At 49.5% G+C, this 22540-nt stretch overlaps 10 protein-coding genes across 10 annotated transcripts; 7 read left to right on the plus strand and 3 right to left on the minus strand.

The window, feature by feature from the left end:
• Positions 1-178: 178 nt before the first annotated feature.
• On the minus strand, positions 179-993 carry I303_107708 (uncharacterized protein; the record flags this gene model as incomplete). The annotated part of the gene is made up of 4 exons (XM_018410979.1): positions 179-217; positions 371-438; positions 681-757; positions 932-993. 4 exons carry the CDS (start codon positions 991-993, stop codon positions 179-181), a joined length of 246 nt encoding a protein of 81 aa, XP_018259647.1.
• A 301-nt stretch (positions 994-1294) lies between these two features.
• On the minus strand, positions 1295-4237 carry I303_107709 (uncharacterized protein; the record flags this gene model as incomplete). The annotated part of the gene is made up of 13 exons (XM_018410980.1): positions 1295-1402; positions 1506-2073; positions 2142-2284; positions 2340-2528; positions 2594-2666; positions 2722-2875; positions 2927-3016; positions 3084-3357; positions 3415-3487; positions 3542-3622; positions 3687-3886; positions 3942-4016; positions 4073-4237. The coding sequence occupies 13 exons, from the start codon at positions 4235-4237 to the stop codon at positions 1295-1297; spliced, it is 2193 nt and encodes a 730-aa protein (XP_018259648.1).
• Positions 4238-4770: 533 nt separating this feature from the next.
• Positions 4771-5319, plus strand: I303_107710 (uncharacterized protein; the record flags this gene model as incomplete). The annotated part of the gene is made up of 1 exon (XM_018410981.1): positions 4771-5319. One exon carries the CDS (start codon positions 4771-4773, stop codon positions 5317-5319), a length of 549 nt encoding a protein of 182 aa, XP_018259649.1.
• A 438-nt stretch (positions 5320-5757) lies between these two features.
• I303_107711 (uncharacterized protein) lies at positions 5758-8674 on the plus strand (the record flags this gene model as incomplete). Its single annotated transcript, XM_065969646.1, has 2 exons — positions 5758-8499; positions 8654-8674. The coding sequence occupies 2 exons, from the start codon at positions 5758-5760 to the stop codon at positions 8672-8674; spliced, it is 2763 nt and encodes a 920-aa protein (XP_065825718.1).
• A 749-nt stretch (positions 8675-9423) lies between these two features.
• On the plus strand, positions 9424-10353 carry I303_107712 (uncharacterized protein; the record flags this gene model as incomplete). Its single annotated transcript, XM_065969647.1, has 1 exon — positions 9424-10353. The coding sequence occupies one exon, from the start codon at positions 9424-9426 to the stop codon at positions 10351-10353; it is 930 nt and encodes a 309-aa protein (XP_065825719.1).
• Positions 10354-10533: 180 nt separating this feature from the next.
• Positions 10534-11564, plus strand: I303_107713 (40S ribosomal protein uS17; the record flags this gene model as incomplete). The annotated part of the gene is made up of 4 exons (XM_018410982.1): positions 10534-10597; positions 10873-10944; positions 11134-11370; positions 11476-11564. The coding sequence occupies 4 exons, from the start codon at positions 10534-10536 to the stop codon at positions 11562-11564; spliced, it is 462 nt and encodes a 153-aa protein (XP_018259650.1).
• Positions 11565-12020: 456 nt separating this feature from the next.
• Positions 12021-14012, plus strand: I303_107714 (uncharacterized protein; the record flags this gene model as incomplete). Its single annotated transcript, XM_018410983.1, has 4 exons — positions 12021-12492; positions 12557-12722; positions 12790-12967; positions 13032-14012. The coding sequence occupies 4 exons, from the start codon at positions 12021-12023 to the stop codon at positions 14010-14012; spliced, it is 1797 nt and encodes a 598-aa protein (XP_018259651.1).
• A 1931-nt stretch (positions 14013-15943) lies between these two features.
• On the plus strand, positions 15944-17067 carry I303_107715 (uncharacterized protein; the record flags this gene model as incomplete). Its single annotated transcript, XM_018410984.1, has 5 exons — positions 15944-16081; positions 16141-16284; positions 16347-16727; positions 16786-16880; positions 16947-17067. The coding sequence occupies 5 exons, from the start codon at positions 15944-15946 to the stop codon at positions 17065-17067; spliced, it is 879 nt and encodes a 292-aa protein (XP_018259652.1).
• Positions 17068-17641: 574 nt separating this feature from the next.
• On the plus strand, positions 17642-20181 carry I303_107716 (uncharacterized protein; the record flags this gene model as incomplete). The annotated part of the gene is made up of 7 exons (XM_018410985.1): positions 17642-18195; positions 18290-18549; positions 18621-19021; positions 19100-19214; positions 19309-19560; positions 19632-19679; positions 19775-20181. 7 exons carry the CDS (start codon positions 17642-17644, stop codon positions 20179-20181), a joined length of 2037 nt encoding a protein of 678 aa, XP_018259653.1.
• A 358-nt stretch (positions 20182-20539) lies between these two features.
• On the minus strand, positions 20540-22452 carry I303_107717 (cystathionine beta-synthase; the record flags this gene model as incomplete). Its single annotated transcript, XM_065969648.1, has 12 exons — positions 20540-20861; positions 20961-21058; positions 21121-21354; positions 21421-21530; positions 21589-21614; positions 21676-21687; positions 21744-21827; positions 21891-21930; positions 21993-22004; positions 22073-22142; positions 22202-22257; positions 22323-22452. 12 exons carry the CDS (start codon positions 22450-22452, stop codon positions 20540-20542), a joined length of 1194 nt encoding a protein of 397 aa, XP_065825720.1.
• Between the last annotated feature and the right edge of the window lie 88 nt (positions 22453-22540).

The raw sequence follows: 22540 nt of genomic DNA on the forward strand, positions 1-22540 counted from the left end.
CCATTAAGTTGTATTCATATATGATTCGCAATTTGAGTTTCGTACATAGTGCATGGGTATAGACAGTGCTAGGTGTCTTGTATGAATTTACGAGTGTACTTGGTGACAATCATTTTGCAATCTAAAGTTGTAAAGTACAAATAAATGTAAAGTGGAAGCCAACGAAAGCCAAATGCAGCTACAGATTTGGATCTTGCACATAAGTATTCTTTTCCAACTATTCATACATCGTAAATCAGCGTCAGCATTGAGAGGCAATCTCGCGAATATCCCTCAAAACTTATGCCTTTCACACGAGATGGGTTTGAGAGTGAATTTTGATGCGGCACGATGTATGCGATGGATGTAGGAAGCGTAGAACTGGACTCACCTCATCCTGTAATAATTCCTTGATCTCCTCGACGTACTCCCTCTTGATGATCATATGCGTCTCGTCAACTGGAATCCAAGACGTCAGCATGTCAGATCACACCGTATCATCACGTCATTTGGACATAGGGTAGGGCAGAGTGGGTAAGGTAGAATGAGATGTCGTGGGGTGGGGTGGGGTCAGGTGAGGTGGATTTGCCAGGGCTCCTAATATTCTGCGAGATCTTGATAGGGAGTGCGAAAATTCCAGTCCCCAGCCAAGCGAGAAAGAGAGTGAGATTGAGCAGAAAAGAGAACGACAGACAACGCACCATCACGAATCATGAATTTATAAGGACCGTCTCTTGATGAATCGAGATGCAAGAGGATCTGCTTTGCTGCCGAGTCGCTAGAATATAGAATAAAGCATACCATTAGTGAGTCGGTCCATCGGTCCATCGGTCTGTCATTGGTATTCTGGTATTCAGGCCATTGCATCATGTCAAGCGGGTGCGGATAAAATAGTGAGATCTCTGTCCCGGTGGAGGATCCCTGTCTAAAAGAAACTCCACCACTAGCTCACCAAGTCACTAGCACGCCCGAAGTGATTTTCACAGCGTAGGCATCACCGTACGCGGAACTCATCTTGCCGCTGATAGAGTTGAGCTCGAAATCAGTATACGTTCCGGTGATACTCTCTTAGACTGGATCGATTGGAATGAAGTGAGACTTGGACGTTGGACTGGGACTATCTCGGATGACATCAAGGCTAAGGTAATGTTTACGGTTTGTCGCTGTCACGTAACTATACGCGTCGATCAAATCCGTCTGCTTGAATTGGTGTACTCATATGATGGACAAATGAAACGGGGACATGCTACAGATCTATGCATAGATACTTGTCTGATGCTGATGCTACTAGGAGTCAGATGTTCACATGTACGAATTATCCCGGAAATCCACCTGGCATCGTATCGTCACCTTCTTGTCGACCGTCTCCCGGCGGCGCACCTCCTCCTCCACCATTGACAACGTCTCCAGCCATCTGTAACAGCTATACCGGGAAACAGCAATATCGTCAGCTTCCTTTCACAACCTAACACCTCATAATACGAGGATCACCGATACAGAATGACGAATAAGTCATTCCGACTCACCCCTTGTAAAACATGATCAAGTTGATCCCTCGGAGCATTCTGCATCTCCCTCCTTCCAATCATTCCCCTCCACACTTCCTCTATACGTTCTCTATAATCCTCTGGATGGGTTTGCGCAATGTTGAACACCCGATTGATCAGATCCATCATCATACCTCCACTTCCACCTTCGTCTCTTCCCCGTTGATTCGTCGACCTCAAACCCGAGAAGTAGGCATTATCATATACGCTCGTTGCCGTTGTAGGCGGTAAGGGGTCGAACGAGTTGAAGTTCTTGGAGCTTATCAAGGGCGGTAAGAATCCCAAGAAATTGGTGGATTCTGAACAGAGAACATGTCGGCATATGTAGAGGGGTACATTGATCTCTTCGTCCAGTGGATCTCTAGGTGATTGGATTAGCGCCAATGCGTCGTCTCGGGCTTCTTTGGCGGAAGGGTCGTTGAGTTTAGGTAAAGCTAAAGCGACTTGAGCAGAGAACCATGATATGCGCTTTTCATCTTTCCATAGTGCTTCTGAACGGGAGACGTAGATGTGCGATAAGAGATGTATGACGTTTGTTGGTGTGTCGCTATTTCCCCGAAAGTCAGCTGGACACATCCAGGTCATCTCGAAGTTTGGAAGTTTGGTTCCACTGACCTATATCCGGCTTCAATCTGTAGAAGTGGATTACTCCTTGCTCCCTCTGGCAGTCTGGCACCCATCTTATCCGCCAACGGTACAATCACCTGAGGGAAGTCTGTGATAGCTTCTTGTAAAGCACCATCACTGCGTGTGTGATCCTGTTATAGGCATATAAGCTATTCGACCGGTCCTTCGGCAAAAGAAAGAGCTTACCTTGCTTTTCGCGCTTTCTTCCTCCTGTCGCAACGCCAGAGCTTTGGCATAAGCCATACCTGGGTATGCATACCAATTGGCAGCTGCCGGAGAAGTATCACCTTGCTCTAACATCGATAACAACCATGCCCCATTATTCGATTTGACAGCCAAGAAATCAAGCCAGAAGACAGCTCCATGAGGATCGCCCTTTCCGAAATCAGCCTCTGTCAGCTAGACGGGACGCCATGAAACATCTAGCTGAACCTGCTCACTTCTGGATCTAACGCATATAGGAGCTTCGCGAAATTGAAAGCGGTCACCCAGCAGCCTCTTCGCCCCAAATACCTGTAATAAAACGAAATCAGCTGAAGTTCGTCGATCAGCGAACCACACAACTGACGATATTATGCGATGTAACGCTGTGAATATCGGTCTATTCTCCACCCTATCAAAGTCTAGCCTCGAAGCGCCGGTTGAAACGCTGAAGGAGGGCATGAGACACCGATCGAAAGCGTACAAGGCTCTTTCGGCGAAATCGGACGCAGCGCCAATATCTATATTGACCATCAGCCACTGTCCGGTCAGAAAGAATATAACGGACTTACCAGACTGCAGTCTGTATACCTCGCTCATCTGTAGTAAGGTGTCTACATGCCACGGATAGACCTGAAGCAAGGCCATCAATTCGTTCGGATCTGCCCATCCGTTTTAGCTGTTGTCATCGATTTGTCTCTGGATGGAGATTGTCAGCCAGCTACTTACCATGCGATCTGACTGCACCCATAAATTGCCTTTGGATTTCCCTCCACGGTCCAGTATGTTCAAAAGTGTTCCATTTCTCGCCCTTGTCCATCCTCTCCTTCCCGCGCCTCTCATACAGCTCTTCAACCTCGTTCTCAAGCATTTCACGCATGACTAATCCCTCCAAAGAAGTTGCAGGCGGATAAGTGGGTTTGGGTTTCGATATTGTATACCGCAATTTTTGGGATACTCCAGGTCGATGGCGATTCGGTCCAGAGGTTGCTGATGATGCGATCTGGGTGCACCATTTCGCATGAGCTTGCGTCACTAACAGGTATTTAGGCTAGCTTACAACTTTCGACCCGAAGAATCGCCTCAACTCGGCATCAGCGTCCAGGTTCTTAGGGTCCACCGACAACAAATTCCTGTCACGACTAATGATCAGCTATACTGAAAGTCTCGAACAACGGGTAGCTCACCTGAAAGCCATAGTTGACCTATTTTCAGCAGTGTCTGCTACTCTAGAAGGTCCAGCTTCTGATGATTGATCATCCCCATATCTACCAAGGAGCCCTCAGCTCGATGATTCACGGCGACACTGCAGACAGGATGGAGCTGACATACTGGAGTTTCAATTCTGCTAATGCTCGATCAACCTCGTCCATCCCTGCGAACGGATCCGCCTTCTTCTTCTTCTTGTTGCCCCCTTTCGACGGAATCCCCGTCTCCGTTCCTGTAGCTGTAGCTGTTGTCCCTGGTGAGCTATTCTCCTCTACCACAGCTGAAGCGGCAGGCTTCTTCTTCTTGTTTTTCTTTTTCTTGCTCTGCAATAATCATCAGCTCGGTTTCTCTTCCTGGTTCACCGCTGAGCTGACTGACCTTCTTAGCTGGAGCTGAGGGTGTATCTTCCTCTTCCTCGTCTTCCTCTTCTGCATCATCGTCATCGCCTCCTAGCTATGTCAACGATCAGATACCTGCTACACATGAGACAAAAGATCTTCTTGACTTACAGCTGCGAACGCATTGACAGGCGCACTACCTTTCTTCTCGTCCAGCTCATCTTCTTCCTCTTCCTCTTCGCTTTGTTCCTCGGCGACTTTGGTTGGCGTGGCAGCTTTCAGAGCTTCGAGCTCCTCGAGCTCTCGTTGCTGTCTCTTATTCAGCCTTCTCGACATCCTTCTTAGCTCTGCGTCCGCTCGACGGAATCTTGCAGAAGTATTGGTTGGATGATCAAGCAGATAACCAATCGGTAAAATATCTTACGTCCAGACGTTTTGAGGAGTTCTGTCATAACGTCATGCATCAATCTGGGAATCGGATCCGTGCAACCGACGGTGATGACCGCTTTTCTTTTACACGTGTCATGGGGACGCGGTCTCCGCCGCTTGATGGTTAGAAAAAACAGATGCCACAAAGCTCAAGGTGAAAAACTGGGAAATCCCGCAAAATTCCGACGCATGACTTTGGTTTTAGAGATTTTGCACAGTGTGGATTGCCCCTATGGTGGGATCCCTTGCAATTCGACAATTCTTGCTCCTGCGTGTGACTGGCTTGCTCGGTCCTACCATCCGTCGTGATCAACATATCTGTCTTCAACGTTATCCAGTACTTTTCTTCCATCCCTCAAAACACGAAGACGGGCGGGAGTGAGCGTGACTTTTCACGCCCTCTTGACCTGTATAGGTTTTTTGAGGGAATCCACCTACCTATGCACAACAAGCACAAATCCAAGCCAAGCCGACGCGGCGGAGCTCGCCGACAGCCTATTGACAGGTATATCCCTGACTACCAGCGTTCACCCTATCGCATACGCAACCGATCACCCATACCCCCCAGATCCCCAGAGTTACCAATCCCTCGATCATCATCGTCCCCGCATCGATCCTACACTTCCGAGCCCAACGTACATTCCCAGCTTCTGTCAAACACGCCGAGTGTCCTAGATTTGAGCGAGAGGGAGAATCTGTCATTCACGCCGAGCCAACAAGCTCTGAGCGAGAGGGTTCACCCGTTGTCCACGCCTATTCTAGGAACTGCGAGCGAGAAGAAGCGGAGTTGTCCGCAGGCACGTGAGTGGAGCACGCCGGTCATCTCAGATTTGAGCGAGAGAGGAAATCTGTCGTCCACGCCAGGCCAACAAGCTTTGAGCGAGAGGATTCCCTTGTCTTCCACGCCTATCCGAAATATCACGAGCGAGAAGGAGCCCCGCGAGGCCGACCCTGAACAGAAAGAGAAGAAGAGAAAAAAAAACCCATAGAGGTCGCCGAAATATACAAACAATCATTAGTCGCCAATACAACCAGTTGGAGACCCGACTCTGGGCTAAGGAGAGGCGTAAGGCTAAGATACCCTCCCAATCATCAATTCAACCTGCTGCTAGATCCCAAGCCGGCAGCCTTGAAGCTCCTCTACCTACCATCGACCCTCGGTCCATACCCCTACGTGACCGCATACACCCCGCACCCGGTTCTCGCCACAGTAGCTTGCCGAGCCGGATCACCGGACACATCTCTTATCCAGAGTAAGCAACACATTATAGGTGTCGCATTACAATCCACTGTAAACACACAACCTCGTTAATATCAGAAATTTGGATCCGATTAGACTACAGACAGTCTTCACTAATACACTTCAAGTCTGTCAACTATACCCCTGTGACGTGTTTCTGTCTTTATAACACCTCCACTGAACTCACATGCCTAGATCAGGTCTATGTGTCGCTTGCAATTGTGAATATTCCGCCCTTCCCTACCACTGTCAAGATGTACATCCTCACCAAGCTGCCTGGCAGCCGTATCATTTTGGATCATCGGTCCCATTCTGCCCTTGCGGCAAACCGCTGGTCGGCCTCGGGGACTTCGCTCCACCGGGATGGTGCGATGCGATGTGCTCTGTGGAGAGTACCCGAAAAGTATACCCACTTGATCGTCCGACACCCCCTCCGGAGATCATTATAAACCCTGAGTGCGAGGATGTTGGTAATGAGACTACTACACTGCCTGTGGATGACGCACCTCCTCCTCGGACAATACAGGAGGAAGCGGATCGCCTGGTCGAATCCATAGTCGATTGCGATACCCTACGGACGCTGTTGGATGAGGCCATCTCAGCGCAGCAGCTAATGGATGAGTCTTCCGCGTCCCCACCTTCTCCTGCAACTCCCCCACCCCCCGCACTTCCGCCTTCTCCCCCACCAGCACAATCACCAGCGCCTGCCCCGCCATCACCGTTCTTGGGGCCCGTCGCGGATCCCCTTGTGGGGTCTCCTGACACGTCATCACCAGCGATCATATACGATGCTGACGAATCCGAGCGCGTAGTTCGGACCGCTATACAAGATCGGTATCAGAACATGGTCGAATCGGCAAGAGAGGAACGCCGTGTACAAGCGCTCGCCGTCGAGCGTAAGCGGAGTGAGAGGAAGAAGAAGGGGGAGGACGCCGCATCGGCCAGGCGTTTAAGGGTTGGTGAAATTCGACGCAACATGACCGCCACCGTATGCCCTTTATGTAATGAGGTGCCCAAATCTTTTTCCGATCATATTAGGACATCTCATCGGAACGACCAACTGTCTTCTGCTACTCTAGCGGAGCATGGTCTGTATGGGTGTGCCTCAGGCCGTCCCTTCGCCAGCAGCCAGGGATTGAGCTCTCACAAGAACCGTGTAGGCTGTACGATTGAGTCTCCATGTGGCACCAATTCGCGACGAGGCCACGATGATACATCGCCCTCCCCCTCTTCACCGAACTCACCTCCACCTGCTCTACCGGAGGTGGCCGACTTGTCTATTCCCATCGCGGACTCAAGCCCTGCCGATCCTCCGCTTACTCTACATGCCGCTATCGAGGCTGGCACTCCACCTCCACCACCAGCCTCTTCCGGTGATGCGAATGATCCTGCTGTCGTTGCATCTGCTCGAAGGGAGGATGATGCTACTGAGCGAGACTGCCCTGTTTGCGGTCTCCCACGTAAACACGTTCTCAACCATATCCGGAGCTGCCATGGGTTTCACCGTTTCACACCTGATGAGATCCGGGATTTTCCTGAATGGGATATATGCGATGGTGGTCAAGTTTTCATGGCGGGCAGAGGCATAGCCAGTCACCGCCTCGGCACCTCCTGCTCCTCGGAGTCTCCCTGTGACCTAGTGGCTAGGCCACGAGACGAGGCAGCGAACCCTGTTGAGCCTGCTGCGCCTGCTCGTCCAACTCAGGATTGCCCTATTTGTCACAAGAAGGGCTACCATAACCTCCTCTCCCACCTTCGTACCTCCCATAAGCATTCTCAGTTCACCGAGGAGCATGCCCGAGCGTCAGGCCTGGCGCTTTGCCCAGTCTGTGAGAAGCTCGTAAACGGTGGCCCATCGCTACACCGTCACCTTCTGGCGTGCCAGAGAAATAACAAGCCGGGCAGGAATATCTCCCGCTTTCCGGTCACGCAAAAAGCCACTGCGTATCCCGGTATCTGCCACCTGTGCAATAATGGACTACGCCACACGTGCGTCCTGGTCCATTTCCGATTATACCACGGTGATCACACCTTCTCGGCGAGTGAGGTTGAACCGTACGACTTGTTGGCGTGTGATTGTGGTAGGCCCATCGCTGATAAACAAGGCATGGGTATACACCGTGCCCTCTACTGCCCGCTCAGGGTGCAACGTCCAGTCACTCATAGCTTGCAACCGATGAGCGATGAAAGTATCCCGACGGACACTCTACGGTCCTCCCTCGGACCCCCTGAAGACCCGATCCGACATCTCTTAGTGTTGCCTACTACTTACAAGCCGGTCCCAATTTCGGTTGTAGGCTCATTTATACTTGCTGCGGAACGTTCGGCAAGAGCCTTCATCGATAATCCGTCAGATGACACCTTACTTGACGTCCTATCCATTCCCAAGGTTGCACTAGCGCAGGGATTGATGGTAGATGCTAATTCGGCAAAAGTCAAGCTCCATGCTCACCCCAATGTCGAGTGGGGCCGATGCGTTCCTCCAACCCCACAACCAGCTTCCACTGGGGAGACTGTCACCAAGCTGATCCGTTCCGGCCGTTTATCTTCCGCCGCGAGAGTTTTAGATGGCGAAGCTACAGTGGCCACTCCAACCCCTGAGGTGCTGGAACAGCTGTCCGCCAAACATCCATCTGGACCTGCTGACCCATTCCGGGTTGTCGCTTTGCCTCGGAAACAACGATTCGATCCTCCTTCCAGAGGGGACCTCGACTTGGCCTTCCGGTCGTTCCACTATGACACCTCACCGGGTGCATCTGGTTGGACCGTTCCACTCCTCAAAACCGCAATGCGTTCTGATCTCTTCTGTGACTTCATCCTCCATCTTACACATCTCATCGAGAAGGGTGAAGCCCCGGGGCGGAAATACCTCTGCGCATCGCGTCTGGTCCCTCTGGAGAAGAAAGATGGTGGCGTACGCCCCATCGCAGTGGGTGACCTGATCTATAGACTGTGTGCTAAGATTATACTCCAACGCCGTTTCGATAAGGACATGCTGGCACCGTTTCAGTTCGGCGTCGGCACCAGAGGTGGGGTGGAACCTGTCACTCGAGCCATTGAATTGTGCCTCGCCGGTCGGGTAGAAGGTAACTTCACCCACATAGCCATCCTTGACTTTATGAATGCTTTCAACACTATCGACCGAGAACAAGTCGCGAAGAGCTTGGCAGAGTTTGCACCTGATCTTTTCCATGCGGTCATGTGGGCATACAATGACCCCTCTGAACTGTTCGTCCGAACAGGCCCTGATGATGTGGAAGTCCTCCTGTCATCGCAGGGGGTTAGGCAAGGCGATCCCCTGAGCGCTTTCCTGTTCTCTGTCGCGATCCGCCCGATCCTCGAATCCCTCCAAGCCGCCCTTGGTCCGCGATACCAAATCTTGGCCTATCTTGATGATATTTACATCATCGGGCCGGACGGAAGCGTTCGTGACCGTGCCATTGACTTCTTCAAAGACTGCAATGCTCCCATATTAATCAATCCTAACAAGAGCACATTGTACTCCTTTGAGGAAATCGATACCGACGGCCTGAAGGCTTTGGGTACCTGTTTGGGCCCTGCCGATGTCAGGAAAAACTTTCTCCTCGACAAAGCTGATCATCTACACGCCACTCTCCGGCGCACCCAAATGCTGGACCACCAGGATGCGCAGCTCCTTATCAGCAAGTGTTATCAACAACGGTACCGCCACCTCTTGAGGACCTGCCCCTCCGATGATATACTTGAATCGTGGGAGGCTTTTGACTCAGCTCTCATGGCTGCAGTGCGACACCTCGTTGGTGCACGTCAGCCCCGCCCCATTGGGGATGGGGAAAAACCACTTGATGAACAATTGTCATCGCTACCAATTCGGATGGGTGGCCTGGGTATCCTCTCCTACCAGGAATGTGCTCCTCATGCCTACGCGGCTGCCAGCGATTCTGCCTCTGAAGTCCTGGCCCCGATTCTACCGGGAGTCGAGGCCGTTCGAGATTCAAAGTCTCAGCATGATAGGTGCCAAGAAATATTTGCTGAACGACACGCAGCCCTATTGAATAGTTTACCGCCGATAGAGCAAGCTTTGGTCAGTGAAGCTGCTTCCCCCGTGGGACGGATGTGGTTGGGAATCATCCCGTACTCCCCAGCCCTCAAACTCAGCAATGCTTGCGTGTCGATTGCTTTGCAGATCCGCACGCTCACCTCCGGAGTTGGCGAGTCATGTAGGACCTGCCGCCGACGCACCGATGTATTACATTTTGAATGCTGCGGCACCGGACGTGGGACTCTGACCTACCGACACAACGGCGTGCAAGACGCCATAGCTGCCGCCTTTAGAGCTTTACCGAATGCTCAGGTGCAGATTTCACCTCGGATGTATGGGAGCTTCAACCGATTCCACGACATCCGCCTTATTGGCTCCGCCAGGACAGGAATAGCCAATGTGGACTTAGATGTCACGGTGGTCTCCCTAGGATCAACCTCTGCTCGCTACTCATATGAGCACCTGGTCGACCCGCTACCCGACACCGCGGCACCTGCCGACATTGCCCGACACTTCGCGGACCTGCATCTCGACAGTATGGCGCAAGCGAAGCGCGACAATATTCCGCTAGCAACTGCTAATGCGACCGCTGCATTACCCTTTAGACCGATAGTTTTTTCAGTAGGTGGGTTGATGGAAAGAGGAACGGAAGCGGCATTTAAGGAATGGAAGAAAGCGATGAAACCATGGGTGTATTCGAAGATGATGTGTGATATAGCTGTTTCCTTGCTGAAATCGCGCGCATCGGCGTTTAGCTTATAGGTATCTCGGAACGCCACACGGTGCTTTGACCCGGGATTATCTGATTTGATTCCGTTATTGCCTTCGTCTTTGACGTCTTCGTCTTGACAATCTCTTTGTTGCAGGTGAACCTCTTTAATACGTTATACATACCTATGTAGATGACATCTCTTCTATGCATCATCCCTCAAAACATCCAAAATGGCCGAACAAACCCAAAGTGCCTTCCAAAAGCAACCCATCTTCCAAAACGCCAAATCCAGAGGTGCGTTGTAGTCTTCCAAGCATCGAAATAGGACTAGAAATGGAGGAGTCAAACTGGAATCGTTGAAATGAGAGATGAAATGCTGACTTTTCGTTTTTCTCACTCGCTGCTCTTTCTCTCTCGACCTCAATCGCTTTCGAATGTCGCTCTCACCGTCCTGGAACTCTCACTTTCAACTCTTCAATGGATCTGATGGAATCTGGGTGATTATCGATAATGGATTTTTCGTTAATTATGATGGATGGATCTGGCACAATTGGGTTGAAACTATATAGGTGGAAAGAGGGTCAACGCTAAGACCAAGAGATGGTACAAGGATGTCGGTCTCGGATTCAAGACCCCTACTGGTGAGTTGCGTGGTGTCGTGCTGTCGTTTTTTTCTGCAGTGTTGTGTTTCTGCGCACACTCTGCTATGAAGACATGATATCCTTGCGCTCCTCACTAGTATACTTCATTGGACATTCCCCTGCTCTTTTCATGCTCACAGAACACTGCGCTGACTCTGTCTGTCTTTTCTCTTTTGTCCCCTGTCGCAGAGGCCATCAACGGTACTTACATTGACAAGAAGTGCCCTTTCACCGGTGACGTCTCCATCAGAGGAAGAATTTTGACCGGTACCGTCCACTCTACCAAGATGACCAACACCATCATCATCCGACGAGAATATCTGCACTTCATCCCCAAGTACCGACGATACGAGAAAAGACATAAGAACCTTGCCGCCCACTGTTCCCCCGCTTTCCGAGTTGAACAAGGTGACCAAGTTACCGTTGGTGAGTGGAGTGACCGTGATCCTACTTTCAAAACTCTTTACCCGTTTCGCCTACACCACGTATCACGACAACAAGCATATACTGATGGTCATGCTTCAATCGCAGGACAATGTCGACCTCTCTCCAAAACCGTCCGATTCAACGTTCTCCGAGTATCCAAGAACAAGGCCGCCAAGGGTTTCGCCAAGTTCTAAAGGAATAAACTGGATAGGTTGTTCTGATGGGTTCTAGGGAGCAGTGTATACTTTGATGCATAGCATTATCACAGATTTCCATGCGCCTTTCGTTTTGATATGTGAGGTGGAGCCATGCGGCAGCAACGGTCAACCAGGTGGAAACCTCAGGAAAGTTGAGACAACCACACATGCGGCTGAAGCTTTCTCGGAAAGATTGGCCATGCGCTCGAGTCACATTACGTTCAGATCAGTCAGTCTGGCAGTTGCAAGCTTTGACTTGTTGAATGTGAAGCGAGACAATCTGTACATAAGGGAAGTATCTCTTTCCAAGAAAGCAGGGGGCCTCCACTCGCAGCGTCCACTTGTCATTTCCATAGTCAGGTCACATTTGGTGACCGAATCCGAGAAACAGTCTTGTTCCTCTCTTTCATCCATCGCACATGAGCACTTCTGAAATCTGGTCCCCTGGCGGAGATGCCTGTCTCTGAGCGCACACCGCTCTTGTCCGGACAGCACGCAGAGGCAGGTCCAAGTCGTCTTCCCTCAGCTAAACCGACCGCAGACACATATCTCAGCTGGACCCTGTATGACGAGGCGAATCGCTTGATATCTCACCTCAAAGCTTCTTCCTCCGATGATCATCCACCAGCTGTGCAGTGCAAACAAGCAACTCTGGCAATCTACATATACGCCCTTCACCTCTTGGATCCACATAGACGCACTGTACATGCCTCGATCAGAGCTAGATTGGCTGAAACAGAAGTCGGAAGGCGTTTGAGAGAGATCTTGAACGATAAGATCGAGGATCTGTTAGATTGTGTATGCGGGTACGAGCATGACGTCCAGAGTGACAGCGGGATCGACGATCTTGCGCATGAAAACAAGAGGCTGCAGCAGATCTTTTGGATAAAGTGGAGAGTGCAAGGGAGCGATGAATTCCTGAGTGGTACGTGTCTTATACCATTCTTCGAGCTTACAATCGATAGCTCACACAGGTAAATTGTAATAAGCTATCGACCTGTTGCTTCCTCCTTATCGCATCAGCCCTTCCTCGCCTTTCTTATCGCATCCTACAGTCCGTCATGTCATAGACCACACTTGGTCGAAAGGGTTGATGTCCCCACACAGGGAGGATAGCAGATGGATTGGCAAGGTTGGACCAATTGTTACCCCTGCGTAAGCCTCTCATGTCAACTGATCTGTGAGACCGAAGCTAGCGGCAGCTGATGATTCATCGATGTAGACGACTTCACGCCTTGCATCTGGCATCATTCCTGGTTCTATACGGGCTGAGTCTGAGCATAGCGCTATCTCCTGGAGGCCGGATATCTCCTTTCAATATTGAAGATGATGATCGCGGTACCCGACTCAGCTCGAGGGAAGTATGGTGGATCATCTGGGCAGGCGGCAATCTCATCCATGTAAGTGCTCACACCTCTGTTTTCACAAATGTCAAGAGCTGAAGTACACGCAACGCCGAAACAGTCCTTTCAATATTCTACCTCCGCAACTCGACGAATCCTCCTCTTACCCGTTCACCTGGCAGCACTCTTCGCCCTATTCCCTTCATACCTACCCATCTCCTACAACCTAGTCCTCCTTTCTATTCCCACACTCACGTTCGCCCTCATTCTACCAGCTGCGCCATCATTGCCGATCCTCGTCAAACCGCTTCTACCACTTTCGATTCTCCTCCGCAGGATATTGAGCCGGACTATCAGGTCAGCCGGGTTGATTATGCCCTTAGTACTCGGGCTGCTCGTGCTTTTCAGTTGGTCTATGAATGGAGATATCTTCAGAGGGTTCTACCAATTCCCCCTTTCGCTATCTGCCATTGCAGACTCCAGCAATCGGACTCTCATCGAGCGATACATCGACAATCCTGCGAGAGGATCGCTTCGAAGCATTGCGGAACCCGTAGAAGATGGGATATCTCCATTCCCAGCTCGTCTAGCTATCTTCGTCACCCTTTCAGTACTCCTGATATTCTCCATCGTATTATCGGCTGCTAGAGCCATAATGATACCCCTCGAGCGATGGGACGAAGAAGCCGCCAAAAGATGGAAAGGCGCTATCAAGGAAGGCGATGATTGGGAAAAAGAATATGGGGTTGTGGTAGCGCGACAAGCTAGAGAGGCGTTCTGTTGCGCTGTTAATCATTACGCATGGCTACCCTACCGCAGCGACCACACTGAAGTGTCTGATGCGGAGCAAGGTCCAAGAGGGAGTTCAAGAGATTTTCCAGGCTGGGATAACGGTTTGCATGATCTGACAGCTGGACCTGATCTTCTGTCTCCTCTTAATTTGGTCACTATACCTCTAGAGATCTTAGCTGTGATCCCTAGCGAGCGGCTGAGGGTTAGAATAAAATACGCGGCGTGTCTGATTAGGATCATTTTGGCGGGACTGCTTTGTTTACCTATCTACTTGATCTCGCTTCTCATAGATCGGATCCGGTCTAGATGACCCCCCTGTATGTATATCAGCGATAGATGCACGCTACGCATTTCCCTCGGTGTAGCAGATTGTAGATGATCAAAGTTGGCGCTGTGCTTGTAAGATATGGTTCAGCCCAATGATGATTTGATCTAGTCTGATCGGAACTACTTTAGTGTGAGAAGCTAAGAATGTGCCGTCTGAAAGACTACATTCATACATTTTGGCTTGTCGAAGTCACGCTAAGGATCGGATCTTGGCATGGTCTTGGACACATAGTCATGTATACATTCGACCACGCCTAGACTTGAGATTGTCTTCCGCTCGTAGTGCGTAACAAGTAGTCGATACAGTAATGGCGAAACTGTCGACATGAAAAGGTGTACGAAATTATTCGGAGACATTCGGTTCAAACCGACGACCGAAGACGCAATCGATCGGCCGCGGTATCGTTACCAAGATACATTGCCTGCCTTAAGTGACCTGCCTTAAGTGATGCATGTCCGATCGTGTATACGATAAAGAAGGCCGGATGTAATTCTGAAGTGGGTCCTTACCGAAGCCATGGAGAGAGACAAGGCATCAACCAGTCCCAAAGTCTCGGAATAGTAGCTTGCTCTCAATTGTATTGTCTTGTTCATGCCTAATTAAGCGCCGAGCTGCATTACCGGAAATTCCTAGGTCATCCTTCCAGTCCTTTGGTCCGGTGCCTCGTTGCCGAATGTCCCGGATCTTCAGGGCGATCAAAATTGAACAAAAGGCAATTAACTCTAAATCCCAAGCCGAAAATGGTTGTCTTTTGTCTGCTCTCTTTTGTTATTTCTTCTCTATCTGCTTCGGTTCGGACCTCAACAATGCTTTACGAGTGCAGTACAAGTGAGACATGTCCCACGGCCGATATAGTCACCGATTGCTTCAGAACAGGTAATTGCTCTCGCTCTTCTTCCGGGTGCATCGCTCAGAAGCGGACGCATTTATAAATCAATCGTTTGATGTCATTCTCACTGATTCGGCTTTGACACTGCCAGTAAGCTCGCAACGCAACGAGTGTACGCCCTGACTCATTCTCAGATCTCCCTTTAATTGCGCGATGGGAAAAGACGGAGTAATTCTTTAAGCAGACTTTGAGAGGAACGACTAGTCGAGAAACGTGATAGCTTTAACCCCTCTCCTTCACTACCATCTTGAGCATGAACGATTCCACGCGCAGAATCAGGAAGAAGTATGACGATGTCTTGTATTCTCGGTCAGTGCAAAGATGATCAGATCGTTCTCGGAAGAATCGCAATCCATTTCGTCCTGTTTTTGGTTTCGTTCCAGTGCTGATGCGTTGTAGAGAAGAATTTCTCATTGTTCTTGGCAATTACGTTACTTATGTCATTTTATGGCTTTTTCTCTTCTTCTCTTTTCTTCTCTTCTTCTCTTTTTGACGCTTGTTTATGCCTAAAATGCAGCCTTTGTAGTTTATGCTTGTGACGCCAACAATTACGCATACGCCCACGGAGACGGACGGGGTCCAGCATGCACCACAGGAAGGACGAGCGAGAAGATAGGACAGCTGCAGTGAGAGGGGCCAGCGAGACAATAAACCTCCTTAACCTGGAGAGAAGACAATGCGAATACGTCAGTCGGTGGCGTTCTGCACAATAGACCGATAGATCTTTCTCACTTTTCCGGTTGGTCTCACTTCGGACAAACTTGGAACATGCAATATCCTTCGGTTGGCGGATTTGATGAAGTTTTTCTGTTGGGAATTGTGATATACCTTATTGTTAGTGAAAAGAATGGTAAGATATATAATTAACAAGATAGACCGAGACACACACACAATTTGTCCCATGATCCCATAATTAATTGTTTTTGATCGTACCTTATTATTATAATCACTGTCGATTTTCGTGCTCATCAACAACGCGCGTAGAAAGGCATATACGTATACGCAAAGATAAAGAAATGGAAGAATGATCGTACCTCTAATTCTGACCGCCGCTTTGGCAGCCCGATCAGTTCGAGCTACCGCATATGTCGGGTGTGTAGATCCAGCGAACATCCCCGCTGGATCGGATGCCACCACGGGTACGGATGTCAGTGGCTGTATCGTGAGTGATCAAAGGGTACTACAATCTGCCTGATGAGGAATACTGATCATAGCTCTTAGGCATATTGCTCTTCCTCGTCGATCCCTTATGCCTTCTATAGCAATGTGGACGGAAGCTGTACATGCGGGAGCGCATCAGGAGACCCAAGCATTTACGAGGAATCGCAAAATACTGGGGGATCTTGCGCATCCGACCAAGCTTCGGTGAGTTCCACTGCGCCGATTCGTTTGCGTTGACACAATTGCTGATGGTCTGTACCGATCAGGTATGGCTTGACGATACACCCTTCAGCTTCCAAGGGTGTACGGAAGAGACGCAGACCGGCGGAACCACTCGATCGACGTTTCCGGGCTCAATAGAAGCTTGTTTCTCTAGCTGTACCTTCAAGTACGCTGGCATAACTCGATACAGTTTCGGTTATTTCTGCATGTGTACGGAAGAGTTGACTCAGGTCGGTTCTGCCAACTGTCAAGCCGGTCTCGCGGGTCATGGTCTATATGTCTATGAACAAGCAGTGATCGAGCCCACCCAGATCGCCAGACGACAATTGAGGGAACGACGAAGATTAGCAGAAAGCACCAAACACCAATACTGCCCTTCAGGGCTTACTGGCTGCGTCGTCGGCCGAGATCCAGAGGCTTTCGAGGTGAGCCGACGGTCCCTCATAAGATTATGTACATTCAGGACTGACGTTCGATTCACAGTGCGTTGACACTCAAGCGGACTTGGAGTCCTGTGGCGGTTGCATGAACGGGCTGTACGGCCCAACAATCAGGAACAGCACCTCATCTGGAGTCGAGTGAGTCGCCTGTCCTTGTCGCGAATTTCAGAAGGCAAAGGAGATGCTGATGCTACATCACTCTAGCTGCTCCGCTTTGCCCAATGTCGCTCTTGGCGGTGTTACCTGTTCTCGAGGTCAATGCGAGATATCAGCATGTAGATACGGATACGCGTTAGTGGACAACCAATGCGTTAGGATGCTTTAGTCCTTCCCTCCTCCTCATCTCATACACAATCTCATAGATTCTTCATCATTATAGCATGCGCAGAGCGTCACTTTCATTGGCATTCACATCAGTATTATTGTATAATACCATTCATAGCCATACCCATATCTTAATTTAACATTCTGGAACGACTTTGACATGACATGAAACGCATTTATAGACTCACTGGATTCACCTCGGAACAATCGGTCTCGCAGTCAGGATATTCCGTTCACATCCGTCGTTCATTGTTGACGAGTCAGCTTGAACCTCTGCGGGCTGCAAAGAGCGGACATGCATCGAGAGCAAATGGGAGCGCAAAGAGCGGTTCCGATCTTACCAGAGAGATCTGGTTCCGCCGGATCTGGTGTCGTTTTGGTTTTTCGGATCCGAGCGCGCTCTAGAATGACGTCTATAAATCGCAACGCCCATTATCTTGCTCCAAAAATCCCATTTGCCTCTGCTGTACGTCCCAAATCAATATCCTTCGAGCTAAGAAGCTCGTCGCTACTCCTTGTACCACCAGCGACACCTACAGCAGACTGCAGAGGAGCTAGAAAAGGCAATTTTGACGATGTCAATGACGCATATACCCTGGCGAAAGCCGCAATCGGGGAAACACAAACGGCAAAAACTACTTGACAAACGAGCTCTGAAGCGGGGGGACTTGACAGCTGAAGATCACGCTGCTGGACTACATCAGCTGAACGATAAATACGGTAGAGTCAAAGTATTACCTTCGAAATCAGGTGGTGTTGACCCGAATTCAAGCTCCATCCGACTGAAATCGAGGTTTTACGGCCTATCATCCGACTATCTCGATAAAACTAGGGATCTGTCGTTTGAGTATATATTGGAAAGACCATTATCGCCTGAAAGTGCTATCTTCCCGCTGGAGATCCTAACGGAACGAGACGTGGAAGGAAGGTTGACGTGCCCGAGTAGACCGAAGTTCAAAGTGGGGCAAAGTAAGAAGGAAGTGGAAAGGAACGAAGAAGGACACTTTAAGAAATGGTTAGCCCATACGAACGAGGTGATGCGTGATTATGTTGATTCGGCGGAAGACGATGAATACTGGCCTAGGGGACCAACTTGGTTTGAGACGAATCTGGAAGTATGGAGACAATTGTAAGCTGTCTTGCTTCTTTAGATTCTCGCTTAGGCATATCGCAGACCGAGTGAAGTGTAATAGCTTATGCATGCTGCATTGAAATCTATCCAGATGGAGGGTGACGGAAACTTCGAATATCTTATTATTACTCCTCGACTCTCGATGTCCCCTCTTACATTGTCCACCATCTTTGCGGTCGTATCTGCAGAATCTGAAGTCGCATAAAGAGGTTATCCTGATATTAACGAAATCGGATTTGGTAGATCCTGCTGCCCTGGAAGGATGGCGTGATTGGGTGAGGAGCTGGTGGGGACAAGAAGGTGTTCAGGTGGTCAGTGTACGAGCGTATGATGTAGAGCTTCTCAAAGAAGGTAAGTGGACAGATAATTGGCATGTCTTCTCAATCACATCATCTGAGCAAACTAATGTTAGACTAAATTAGGCGGCAAAGCAAGACATAGATCTGATATACCGCAGGATTCCCTCGAAGAACTGATCATAGCCCTCCAAACCGCCCATGACCGTTTGCTCCAACCACCAGAATGGGCAATAAGTAACCCAGAGAAATTGAAGGAATGGAAACCTATCGTGCGGCCATCCGTCGATTGGTCGTCGCTCATACAAGAAGAGTACCCCTTCGATGTCGCTACTTCCCACCTCCGAAAATTGACAAAAGAACCTGACATACCTCTTGCCAACGATGAGACCACCAACACACCTAGAGACCCAGCTCAAGAACCACTCACGATCGGGCTGATAGGCCAGCCGAATGTCGGTAAATCGTCTTTATTGAACGCGCTATTAGGTGAGCAGCGGGTGAAAGCGAGTCGGACTCCAGGTAAAGTGAGTCTGCTATCTCCTACTGGTCGATCTCGGTTCAGGGATCTCAAGCTAAAGTCACTGACTTTACTGTGGTAAAAGACGAAACACTTTCAAACTATATTTTGGGGATCCAAGAAGGAAGTCCGATTCGTCGACTGTCCAGGGCTAGTATGCCCTTCCTTGGTCGGCCTAGAAATACAAGCATTAGCAGCTAGTGAGTTGCGCTTTATCCTCACACTTATCCTGCGATGCGATTCGAATCATGAACTATGTAATTTGTACATCCAGTGCTGATCTAGGCTTTGTAGCTATACCAATATCGCAAATCGCTTCTTTGCCGGCATGTATAACCTTCTGCGCCAAGCATCTACCATTAGAAACGATCTTCCGGATCCCATATACGATCGGAGATGGCGACATCGATCCGTATGCAGGGAAGAGGACGTATCGAGATCCAAAGCTTGCTGAAGCGGAGCGTCTCAAACGAGAAGAGGAGGATAAGAAGGAGAGATGGACCGCAGGGAAGATCATGGAAGGTAGAGCGCATGATAGGGGGTATTGTAAGTAGGCTTCTGGCCGAAGAACTTCGGTTCATGGAACGTCAAGCTGACATACGATATGTGTGATCTAGTGTCCGCGAAAAGTGGGAGACCGGACATCAACAGGGCAGCAAATGGAAGTGAGTCTATTCCCTACGTCATAAGCTGAGCGAAAAGCTCTAGTAAAGAGTAACAGACAGATCGGAAAGCTGATGATATATTTGATTGATCGTAGTCATGCGCTTGTTAGCTGATGGAAAGATCAAATGGGGATTCGATCCACCCGGAATGAAGGGAAAAGAGGGTAAGGGAATATGGTTGGAGAATGATACTTCCTCGATACCCGTATACGACGATGAGAAAGTGGAGGAGCCGAAAGATCGCGAGATCTCGACGGGGAGTGAAGGTGAATCTGAATCTGTTTCTGAGGGAGAAGAGGAGGAAACTGAAGAGGACGAAGAAGAAGAAAGCGAGTCAGAACATGGAAAGCCGGCCAAGAATGATAAGATCGTCAGTCAAGTAGGGGGGTTCTTTGATGCCCTAGGTATTGATGATGATGAAGAAGACGAAGAGGATGCTGAAGAGGACGAAGAAGAGACGTCAGATGGAGAAGATGAGAAGAAGAAGTCTGGGGAAAAGTGAGATCGTCATTCATGAATCAGACCGTATCATGTCATCATCGTATTCGTATCGCATCATATACCTCAGCATAATATTCCCACCACTTCATACCACTTCATGGGCCATCTCTGTTCTGCGATTATACAGTTGTGTTGTGTACCTCCAGCATCAGCAATGTATCACGTCGTATCAAGCGCTGTCCAATTTCGAGCAAATGATGAACCTCCCTCACGATCATGCACTAGATATACATCACATCGATCACATACAAGGCTACTATTCAACAATCTACAATGGAACGTATACAAACTCACGTCTATCTATACACGATGCCATTCATTCTTTACAGCAACATCCGAAGAGATTGTCATTCAATCGCTCATTCGCCATTCTCAAGCTCTTTCCCCTCTTGTTTCGCATCATGCAAAACCTTGCTAACGTCGTTCAGATCTCTGCCTAGTATCCCTTTGATCGTGTCCTTGATATCCTCTTTCTGCTCTTCGTCCTCCTTAACCGGTCGTTTCGAAGTCTCAAGGAACCATGGCTTAGACATGTAATTCCGGACTCCATCAGGCAAGATCACTACTACATTCGCATCTTCATCTTCTGCTATTGATTTTCCGTCTGCGGAGTGCAGGTATCGGAGGGTGCCTGACAATGCTGAGCCCGATGAGCCGCCGACGAACAGCCCTTCTTCTCGACTATATTCATATACGAAATATCAGCTAACTGTACTTCAATGCTTTGCGTAGTCCCAGCGCCCGACAGTTAGCAGATTGACGAGGGCTTACTGAACTCACATCAATCGCTTGGTAGCTGCAAATGCTTCATCATCGTTCGTCTTTATCCATTTATCTACCACAGGCGGATTCGGATCCAGGACCTCAGGGAAGAAATCCTGAATACTCTCATCATCAGCTACACCTCGAGTTTGAGGGGGACTACACAGCTGATGCGTACATAGCCTATACCCTCCACCTGATAATTTCCTGGTTCGCCACCGCCCAGTATCGAGCCCTCCGGATCTACAGCCAATATAGTAGTCCTTGCATGAGAAGACGCTTCCCCATTGACCAGAGATGTTTCGTAGTCTCGTATGGCCCTTCCCAAGCCTGTTATAGTCCCACCTGTTCCTGTGCCTGCTACCAGTAAAGCGATATCGTGTCGCGGTAAATCCGATGTTTTTAAGGCGTACTACGATTGCTGGCTCAGTCCCTCATTTGACATAGCATTCGAGATAGCCCTGCTCAGATGACTCACCATGATCTCCTCGTACGTTGTATAGTAATGAGCAAGAGGATTATTGGGGTTCGAGTATTGATCAAGGATTACACCGCCAGGTATCGATTTCTGCAACTTCCTTGCAACGCCTTAGAGAGCCGAAGCGTGAGCTAAGCAATCTACATATACGTCTGTAAGGGAGCTCACCAATATGACTTTCCGGACTATCCCAGCTGTGAATGAGACAGATCAGCTTCATCTTTTTCGACAGAAGTACGCGTAGCTGATGCTTACGCTGCTTCCGTTCTACGAATCATGTGTCAGCTACAGTGTCGACGCCATGCTCGGGCGAGCTGACTTACGGTGTTCGTACGATCTCAGCGCCTAATGCACGTAGCATCACTTCTTTCTCCAGACTCATCTTCGCGGGCAGAGTGATTATGCATCTGCCAATGACGAGACTGATCAGCTTGTCCCTCTCGTGCGAAGCCTTACGATAGCTGACTCACTGATACCCCTTGATAGCACAAGCCAGGGCTAGACCAATACCTTTACAAAGGTACTCTGCTTAGCTATACTTCTGGTGACTCTACCGGTAGCTGAGCACGTACCTGTATTACCACCTGCAACGCGGTACAGTAAGCTCATGACCCGCACCTTCTGTGTGGAGGAAAAGAGAGTACTAGCTCACTAGTGGGTTCAATGACTATACTTTGTCCAGGTATCAGGACACCCTCCTTCTCGGCATGCTCTACCATCCTCTGTAGATAGTCGTCAGCTGAGCGACACGTGTTGTGCTTCCTTCAACAGCTATACGCGCCTTCGCGATCCGGTCTTTGACACTTCCGCCAGCAGAGAGGAATTCGCATTTTCCCACTGTGAATGGGGGTTGTCAGCTTTTCTGCTCGAATCACATGGGTAGAGCGAAGCTGTCTACCCACGCAGATTGCATCTCAGACCTTCTGCTTTGGCGATCCGGTCTAGCTTGATCAGAGGGGTGTGCCCCACTGCGTCGAGAGCTGAGGATAGGACGCCTTGCCAATGATGTTGAAGATGAGATTCGCCACCCATTGTCCTAGGTTGTATTGATGCGTGATCTACGTGTATGAGAGAGTTGATGTCGATAAGTGCTGTAACACTACATTGGTCTGTGAGATTT

This window comes from Kwoniella dejecticola, chromosome 10, assembly GCF_000512565.2.
Source record: "Kwoniella dejecticola CBS 10117 chromosome 10, complete sequence".
Lineage (NCBI taxonomy): Eukaryota > Fungi > Basidiomycota > Tremellomycetes > Tremellales > Cryptococcaceae > Kwoniella > Kwoniella dejecticola.